Consider the following 10,446-nt stretch of genomic DNA (forward strand, 5'->3'; position numbering starts at 1 on the left):
ATCTAAGATCAAGGTAAGACAATCAGACAATACCGTTTTACTGCGACACAGCGCACTGGCATCTAATCACACTGTCGCTAATTGATACTTAATGCCTGACACGGCTGTCAGATAATTAACTGACCAGGTAAAATCACAGGTGCCTTGTAAATGTCATGATGGTGACATAACTTGTACAAAGGGAAGATAAATCTGGAGTAACAGGTGTTTACTTCAAGTGACCATAGAGTAATTAAAGTTGCAATTAGCTATGTAGATATTCTTTGTTTGTTAACTAGCCAACGCTAATAACACACGGCGTGGGTAGAATCTTATTACAATGATCAAAGGAAAGGAATTACATACAATAAAGCTGACACACATGTATCTTGAGAAAGATTGTATCCCATACTTTCTTTGTGTAATTAACCTAAATTCTTGAAATAATTTCTTCGATACATTTTGATTTCTAATTCCTTTTTCTTACTAAATATGACCTTTTATTTACAAAAACAGAGAATTATAAAGAAAAGTCTAAAATAAAACTTTTTACAAAAATCACAGATTTTCACTATGAACTCACCAATGAGGCAGGAAGATTCCCTTCTGGTTCCCAGGTCCTTTCTGAGTAACCTTTCCATTTAACACGGAATTCCTTAATTCCATTTCGAATTCTATAACGAAGCAACTTATCAATTGGATAAGTCTGAGAGTCTTGAGAATCAGACTGTACATTTGATTTCAGAGATGAGGGAACACCTAATCCTTGTGACTGAGAATTATCACTTTGTGATGGGGTGTTTACTGTCTTTGATACTTTTGTATTTTGATCACTAACAGTTTGTGGTTGTGGGACATGATGCAAATTGGCATTATTTCTTTGAGAGGTGGCATTACCTTGCCGAGAACCGTGACATACTTTGGCATCCTTTCTTTGAGATGTGGCATCAGTCTGCCGAGAACTATGATGCGTGTTGGCATCCTTTCTTTGAGATGTGGCATCAGTCTGCTGAGAACTATGATGCGTGTTGGCATCCTTTCGTTTAGAGGTGGCTTTGGTCTGCCGAGAACTATGATGCATGTTGGCATCATTTCTTTGAGACGTGGCATCAGGCTGCCGAGAACTATGATGCGTGTTAGCATCATTTCTTTGAGAAGTGGCATCAGTCTGCCGAGAACTATGATGCGTGTTGGCATCATTTCTTTGAGAAGTGGCATCAGTCTGCCGAGAACTATGATGTGTGTTGGCATCATTTCTTTGAGAAGTGGCATCAGTCTGCCGAGAACTATGATGCGTGTTGGCATCATTTCTTACCTGCTGGGATGGAGGATCAAGTATAACTCTACCTGTGGGATTGACATAAACCTTCAATCTGTTTGCATGAATGAGTGATTTCAATTCTTTGTGAGTGCTACAGCGCCTTAGTTTATATGTATGATTTGGACCAATGTCTGTAATATAGAAAGGACCATCCCAGGGATTATGTAGTTTTGGAGAAAGACCTTGTGGTACCCGAGTAGAATGTAATAAAACAAGATCTCCATTCTTGAATTGTGGCTCTTTTGCTTTCCTGTCATGTTGTTGCTTCTGTTTGGCTTTAGCAGCTGTAATATTTTTCTCTGCTAACTCTTTCACATACTTAAGATGTTTTAGTAGTGCTGTTACGTGAGACTTGGCATCTTTATTTAAACCTTGCTTAGGGAGTAGGGAAGTGTCAAATGGGAGATTCATCTCTTTACCATACAATAGTTGATAAGGAAACATTTCTGAAGATTGAGTTGATGGACTCATACGGAATGCCATGAGAATACCTGGTAAAAATTCTGTCCAGTTTTGTTGATTTTCATCCACATAAGCTCTGAGACATTGAGCTAAGGTGCTGTTCATCCGTTCACATGTTGAGTTTGTTTGGGGATGATAAGAGCTAGTGAAATGTCTGGTTACCTGAAATATTTCACAGACAGCAGTAACTATCTTAGACAGAAAATTTTGTCCTCTATCACTCACAATGGAATGTGGTGCTCCGTACCTGCTAAAAATTTCAGAATAAAGTACTCTAGCAATCTCCTTAGAATCTTGAGTCTTAAGAAGGAAGGCTTCAGGCCACTTACTAAATGAGTCAACAATAAGAAGGATGTATTTGTATCCCTCAGATGTAGTAGTAATGGGACCTAAGATATCCATATGAAGTCTGGAAAATGTACCATCTGGGACAGGCATGGGAGTTAAAGGTGCATTTCTCAGGTTTGTTGGCTTTTTGATCCTTTGACATGTATCACATGTGTGAATATAGTCTGAAATGTTTTGATACATTTTTGGCCAATAATATTTGAGTTGAACTGCATGGTAAGTTCGGTCAAATCCTAAGTGTGCTCCACCTGCTTGACTGTCATGATATGACTTGAGGACATCGTCTCTGAGACATCTAGGTACTGCAAGTTGACGAACAGGAAGTTGTCCTTTTCGAGTAGATCGTGAGTAATGGAGATGATAGAGAATGTCATCAAGTAGTACATATCTATCAGAAAGAGCTAAAACTCTGTCAGCATTGACCTTACCAGCTGGTAATATACCTGTCTGAAGATATTCATAAAGGTTAGAAAAATCAGGGCACTGTGATTGTAACAGGGAAACAGAGTCTAAAGGAACAGGATAAGATATTTCTGATATTACCTCAGGTTGAAGCTGGGTGTTGTGTGAGTACTCAAAGATAACTTGAAAAGAAGATTTTGAGTCCAAAACAGTAGCGACATCAGGAGAAGGTAGACTATCTTCAATAGGAGACGATTCTGTAATATCATAGGGTCTCCTTGATAGGGCATCTGCGACTTCATTTTTCTTACCTGTTTTGTAGATTATTTCATAATCATAGCTTTGTAGAAGAACAGACCAACGAGCTAACCTACCTGTTGAATTCTGTTTGATGTCCTTCAGCCATTTAAGTGCACAATGGTCAGTATAGATAGTAAAACTCTTACCTGCGAGATACACATGGTAGTTCTTTATACCTTCAACTATAGCAAGACCTTCTCTTTCTGAGATACTATACTTACGCTTACAGTTGTTTAATGAACGTCCACCATAGGCAATGACCCTTTCTCTGTTCTGATCATCAAGTTGTCCCAACACATAACCAATAGACTCACCCGAAGCATCCGTAGTAAGGATAAAAGGCTTTGAGTGGTCCGGATAAGCCAGAATAGGAGAAGATGTGAGAGCAGTTTTAAGAGAGTCAAAAGCATTCTGACAGTCAGTTGTCCATTCAAACTTTCTGTCCAATTTAGTGAGGGCATGTAGGGGTGCTGCTATTTTACTGTATCCTTTGACAAACTTTCTGTAATAATTACAGAGTCCTAGAAATGATCTCACCTGTTTAGGGTTTTTGGGAGTTGGAAATGACTTAGCAGCATCTGTTTTTGAGGTATCTACCTCAACACCTTCCTTTGATATAATGTGTCCGAGGTAACAAACACGAGGTTTTGCAAACGAACATTTGCTACCTTTTAAAGTCAGGTTAGCAGACTTAAGACGATCGAAGACTTGTTGAAGATGTTGAATATGTGTTCAAAGGAACGAGAGAAAACTAAGATGTCATCTACATAAACCAAACAAGTTTTCCAGTTTAAATCTCTCAAAACCTTTGTCATCAATGATTGGAAGCTAGCTGGGCTATTCACCAGTCCGAAAGGCATTCTTTTCCACTGATACACACCAGTAGGTGTAACAAATGCAGACTTATGAGCTGTTTTGGGGTCCATTGGGATTTGCCAAAACCCAGAAGCTAGATCAAGGCTGGAAAAGAATTGAGCCTTAGTTTCTCCTATGGCATCAAATACATCTTCAAGGCGAGGGAGAGGGAAAGTGAATTGTTTAGTTACAGCGTTTAATTTCCTGTAATCAACAGCAAAGCGTAACTGACCGTTTTTCTTTTTTACCATAACAACTGGCGATTGCCACATTGATGTTGATTCTGAAATAATGTCATTATCTAACATTTCTCTTATTTGACGTTCAGTTTCTGCTTTCACTTCTGGAGTTTGTCTATAAAATCTCTGACGAATAGGAGTAGCCTCCCCTGTTTCTATTGTGTGAAAATCATAGTTAGTTTTACCAAGTTCTGATAAGTTGGTAGCAAAGACAGATCTATTACTGTTGAGAAATGTCAGGAGAACATTTTTTTGTTGTTCAGAAAAATCCGAATTTTCAAGGTCAAATGAGAGTTCCTGTGATTCAGAAGTAGATTGAAATAGAGTAGTGTGGCTTTGTTTACTCTGACCATTACCTACTGAAGACTCTAAGGGGGTAACTGTTTCATTGTCAATAACGGATACTGAAGCTACAGCCTTGTTTCTTGAAATAACTACATCTTTGTCTGTTGGGTTCATAACCTGTAACACAGTTTTCTTACCAGATTGTACTACAGAAACACACTTAGCACCTGCGATACCTAACTTAGGTAAATCTGGTAAAGGTTCAAGCAACACATTAGATCCTACCGGGAGTGTCGAAACGTCTACCTGTATATTTGATATGCACATTGATGGTACAGTGATATTAGTGGAAGTTCTAGCTATACCTAAGTTTGTGTCTATTGAAAACACAGTGTTTGATGTTGGTTCTTGAAGCTGAAGTGTTCTAGTTGATGCATTAAAAACAGCTTGATTTTTCTCAAGAAAATCCATACCCAAAATAATAGGTTGATGAAACTTTTCAAATACATGAAATACTTGTGTGATGAATAAACCTCCAAAAGAAATTGGCAAGGACACTGACCCTAAACTGCAGTGATTTTCACCGCCGGCTACTAATACACTAATTGCTGAACATTTTTGTAGTGTTGACAAATCAAAATTGACTCTTTCTAATAAAGGCAAAGCTACACATGAAATGGATGCTCCTGTATCTACTAATGCCTTGACAGGTGTACCATATAATTCAACACTCACAGTGTTCCTTTCGACAGGGATGACCAGATTAATGTTAGTAACTTGCTTCGTTACAGCCTTGGAAGGTCTGTCTGAAGCTCTACCACTATTAGTTTTAGTAGGTGAAGGTTTACTAATTGGTGCCCTATGAGAAGTACTATTAGCGTTTGTGCTGTTTAGGTGCCTATCCTTGCTAGGGATAGGCGCGTATCCCTATCGTGAATTGTTAGTATTTGCCCATTGTCCTCTACATACAGGTTTGATGTGGCCTATTTTGCCACACTTGAAACATGTTAAATTAAAAGCAGGACATTTTGTTCGATCAGTACATGACTTACCACAACCCTGGCATCGTCTTTGTTGTTGGTGCATCGACTGGTTTGTTTGATGTCTATGGGGCTTTTGCTGTCTCCATTGTTGCTGGTGTTGTACTTGTTGTTGCTGTTGCTGGTGTTGCTGTTGTTGATGTTGTTGTTGCAGCTGATTTACCTGCTGAAATATTGTTTCAGACAAGTCTCTGGTCATTTCGGCGAATTTTTCTGCGAGCAGGTTGACACTTCTAACCTCCGGCGAGTCTGCTACGCACTCTAACTCCTCCGAAGCTAGCTGAACTGCTTTCCTTAGTTCCAAAAAGGTTGAGGGCTCTTTACCTATTACTCTGGCCCTTAAGTCAGAATTGAGTCCTTTCACAGCTGCTTTTACCTTATAGCACTCTGGCAGTGGCGCTCCAAGACCTGTCTTTTCAGCCCTTTCTATGAAGGATAAAGCACTTTCCGTTATGGTTTGTTTGATAGACATAAATGTCATATCATTGTCTTTAATACCAAATCTGTCAAAGAAAGCTACTTTAAAAGCAGCTAACGAGGCTATAGCTGATTGCGGTTGAGTTTGCAGCCACAGTGCTGCCGGCCCTTCAAATAGTAGTGGCAATGCACTAAGCATCTTTGCTTCTGTATAATTTTGGACTTTCATCCAAGCTTCCATGCTTGGAAACCATATTTGTGGTGACTCTGTTCCATCGTATTTCTTTATTTGAATGGTCGTCATCTCAAAGTATTATGTATTTTCTACAGATGAGTTAATTATAATTTCATTGTTAATAGAGTCCTCCTGTGTCAATTCCTGTTCTTCCTCATCATGGTTTTGTATGTCCGTTGTTGTGGATGCTGACTGACTACGGGTCGTTATGGAATCTCTGTAATTAATTGGTTTGCTGATAGGCATCACCAGGGGTCGCTTAGGATCTCCACCAAGTTTTCATGTTGTTTTTTTTTTCTATAGTTTCTGAAGATTTTCTGTAAATATAAATGAGACAGCTGTTTAGATCCGATGTTCTTTATTCCTTGTCCAAGCTCTGAGTGAATTACATGAATATGATAAACAATCATTCAGTACAAAGGTAAACTACAATTGATATCGACTTAGATATACGATACAGAAATATCTATTTGTCAAATAAGAGTTACAATTATATTAAATTGAACTACAATGTACATCAAAATAATTTACTGTATATAAAGAAAATATATACTATACTGAATACTTTCGTTAAACATATTGTATTTGGGGAATGGGGATTAGCTAAGGTAAAGTCTATTCACTTGGCTATGAGAAGTACATTTAGCCTATAGATAAATGAACAAGCGATCTATTATTTACAATACTGATATTAAAAACAACAAATTAATATCAGACATTATTGGAACAATTAGAAGAAAACTCATTTACACAACATTTATAAAATAAGCACAACCCATGAATAAGATTTGACTATCTTCTGTTTACATTGACAACTTCTACTTTCACTTTTGATACTGTACTTCCGGCATGTAGTGGTCATTTCCGGTCAGACCGAAATTCGTTAGATAGATAGTAATCATCAATAATCACCGAGCTTAAATCCGAGATTGAATATTAAGCTCTTATAATGAAAATGTACATTGTGGATCAATGGTTATTCAAAGATTATAATAAAAATATTTACACCTTAAATTTACTGATCATTGACGTTAGTCACTGACACAAAAACTTATGACACTTGTAGTTTAAAACTCGCTCATTCAGATCAGATTAAACTAGTAGAGAAAAGTATACATTTCAGATTAAAAAAGACAAAAATCATAAATCAATATTACATACAGTTACCTCAATGATGAAATTGATATTGAATCGAGGAACATGATTTACACAAAGATGTATTTCGCACATGTCGGCAGTCATTCTATTTACGGAAGATCTCACAAGGGAGATAACTCTAACAAAAGTTGTAATTTAAGGTAACGCTTCACTGAACCACAAAGGTTCGCATAGATAATACTGATAACTTTAAGGTAAACTGATTTCTTACAGAACATGGTCTACCCTAGAGTTAAGTTATAGGTAAAGCAGATAATAATGCTGCTAAGATTCCGAACATTCAAATATACGCATTTGTTAATTCGTTTCTTTTGTTAGAAAGACTGCGACACAGAATACATACATGTACGTAAAATATACAAATGAAAAATTTATATACAGCATTGAAAAATTAAATAACTTTTAAATCAAAATGAAACATCATTTAACAATATAATTTCAAATAGCTAATATGACTGATGACGAATAAATGATTTTTAAAAATAACAAAGATAGTAAAAATAAAGGATTGCTTACCTGTAAATATAAATGAGACAGCTGTTTAGATCCGATGTTCTTTATTCCTTGTCCAAGCTCTGAGTGAAGAGCTGGACGATGAACCAAATCTAAACAGACTGTCCGAAGAACTTTTTCCGTATTCTGATTGGTCAGCCAATCAGATCTAAGATCAAGGTAAGACAATCAGACAATACCGTTTACTGCGACACAGCGCACTGGCATCTAATCACACTGTCGCTAATTGATACTTAATGCCTGACACGGCTGTCAGATAATTAACTGACCAGGTAAAATCACAGGTGCCTTGTAAATGTCATGATGGTGACATAACTTGTACAAAGGGAAGATAAATCTGGAGTAACAGGTGTTTACTTCAAGTGACCATAGAGTAATTAAAGTTGCAATTAGCTATGTAGATATTCTTTGTTTGTTAACTAGCCAACGCTAATAACACACGGCGTGGGTAGAATCTTATTACAATGATCAAAGGAAAGGAATTACATACAATAAAGCTGACACACATGTATCTTGAGAAAGATTGTATCCCATACTTTCTTTGTGTAATTAACCTAAATTCTTGAAATAATTTCTTCGATACATTTTGATTTCTAATTCCTTTTTCTTACCTAAATATGACCTTTTATTTACAAAAACAGAGAATTATAAAGAAAAGTCTAAAATAAAACTTTTTACAAAAATCACAGATTTTTGCCTTTTTGGTGTCGTAACATATGTAATTATAGACCGACCCATTTAACGGATATTTTTACAATATCCCGCAATTGTTGAAAACAAAGATAAATAATAATAATATTTAAAAAAAAGGGTCTCCATGAAAGCAGGGTCCACGATCCCGACACCTAGGCAAATGCGATTGATATAGAACACGATTATCATCATTATAATCACCATAAGCAGATGGCTTTCATTTTATTTTGTATGAAAATGTAAATAAATATTGTTTTCACTTGAGTACCTTTATAACTACAAACAACAAAGTCCTATCCTGTCCGATCTTCCCAGCCAAAGTAAAAAAGAGCACAAAATTGAGTAAGACGTTTTAAGGGTCCGATCCTGCCGAAATAAAGGCCGATCCTGTCTATAAAGCAAGCAAATTATATTACTCAATGTACTATCAAGCGTTTGTTATTTGGATATTATAATGATAAATTCAAGTGAATAACTATTTATTTACATTTCATACAAGATAAATTTGAATCTTAGATAACAGCAGTATCACTAATATATCATCGCATTGTCCATGTCTCGGGATCGTGGACCCTGCTTTCTTGGAGACCCCTTTTTTGTGTGCGTTATTTTTCATTTGTAGCGTTGCAGTGATCTACTGACGTCGTGGAGATACTTCGCTAAACCCTTGCTGTTAAAGTGCACTTGGTCTGCACAGTACATTGTTGGTGTGGTTTTACTTTTAACCCAAATTTTCCTATAATTGTGGTAAAGCTTCTTGTTTAGGGCGCACCTCTGTCGTTGAAAATGCTGACACGTGAAACCTCCTCTAAACTTCCCCCTGGGGGTGATTTCCTGAATCAGCACCGTTGCTACACCCAAGGTCCATTCACAAAAGTTTTAACACCAGGGTATTGCACAACTCCATGTCTCCTGTGAGTCTGATCCATTGCTGTAAATCCTTGGGGAATTCGAATATCCTCTTCAATCGCTTGGCTTTTCTGAGATCGATCTGCAGCTAAACAGTGCAGAAAATCGGTTCTCACACCAAAATGTCACAAGGTGAATGACAATAAGGAGACGACACCGAAAGTCTTTTGTTGAATCTTTTATTCACTAGAATTTAGCACTGTCTTTCCTGGTACATTATCAAGGAATTATTCATTACATACAAAAGTCCTCAAGTACAGTATAGGTAAAATTAATCATCTAATATGGTAACGATACGTTGTCCACATTAACTACAGTATTTTACGCGAGACGGTCACTACTGTGATCCGAAATCTAACATACTTTTCTAAAACATTATTCCTTATACAAGATAAACGCAATTGACAACATACAGCATAAAACTATTTCCATTGGTCAAACAAACAATTAAGTGGGAGTGGTTAACCCTGTACCGTTTACCCCTAGAGCTGGACAAGCTATTGACATGTCAAAACAATTAATACGTCTCGCAGGTTTAATTCATATTCTTTATTACCCTTAAGCAACTCTAACACTACGAGTAAACACAATAGCCCTAATTACTGCGAATGTGCGAACAATTCTCATCTACCAGCGTTTAATCTCTTCAACTGTACTTCCCACAAAATACCGGATATATCTACTTTCATGAAATATGTTTTAATTGTATATAATTAACTTATTATCATATAATCCCACACAAATCAATGAAACCTAAACGTGACCCTTGTCACTGATGCATTACATGAGGTTTTCTTGACGTTAGCGTTCTTATGAATTCGAAAGAAATTTGATTGTTACAAGTAACCAAATAATGTATCCTTTATTTTACATAAGTACGTGGCCATGATTTCTTATTAGTCGAAAGTCGGCAAAGAGTGTGATGATTGCGGGTAATGGGCAAGAGTTTACACTATACAAGAAGACACAACGTGAATGCAATACTCATGTGACCGTAGCCCTGGTCGGGTTCGGCAGGTCACGTTAGAATTGATGTTGTAGATTGTCATGATGCGGGAAGTAACGGGGCACAATTAACACATAGTATATGATAAGAATGTTTATTTTCAGATGAGAGGAATTATTACACATGATCCAATGATAATACACAATAGTCACAAATATATATACGGTTGAAGTCGTAGGGGAAAGTCAAGTCACCATGATGAGTTAGACAAATAATTCTACGTATCCGTACTGAACTTCATCTAAAATCCCCTAGGTAAAGGTAAAATCCAAATATTAACTATG

At 36.8% G+C, this 10,446-nt stretch overlaps 1 protein-coding gene across 2 annotated transcripts; it reads right to left on the bottom strand.

Annotated features, from left to right (window-relative positions):
- Positions 1 to 5,106: 5,106 nt before the first annotated feature.
- Positions 5,107 to 8,157, bottom strand: LOC138311557 (TOX high mobility group box family member 3-like). Of its 2 annotated transcripts, none has more exons than XM_069252866.1 (2): positions 7,051 to 8,157; positions 5,107 to 6,200 (listed from the first exon to the last, which is right to left on the bottom strand). In XM_069252866.1, exon 2 carries the CDS (start codon positions 5,950 to 5,952, stop codon positions 5,119 to 5,121), a length of 834 nt encoding a protein of 277 aa, XP_069108967.1. In that variant the 5' UTR covers positions 5,953 to 6,200; positions 7,051 to 8,157; the 3' UTR covers positions 5,107 to 5,118. The 2 variants fall into 2 exon arrangements, with proteins under 2 accessions (XP_069108967.1, XP_069108966.1); XM_069252865.1 differs by having other exon boundaries at positions 7,045 to 8,157.
- Positions 8,158 to 10,446: the final 2,289 nt, after the last annotated feature.

Source organism: Argopecten irradians, unplaced genomic scaffold, assembly GCF_041381155.1.
Source record: "Argopecten irradians isolate NY unplaced genomic scaffold, Ai_NY scaffold_0047, whole genome shotgun sequence".
Classification (NCBI taxonomy): domain Eukaryota; kingdom Metazoa; phylum Mollusca; class Bivalvia; order Pectinida; family Pectinidae; genus Argopecten; species Argopecten irradians.

Excerpts from the sequence above, each read along its gene's own strand:
- LOC138311557 (XM_069252866.1), bottom strand. The coding sequence starts at position 5,952 with ATGACGACCATTCAAATAAAGAAATACGATGGAACAGAGTCACCACAA.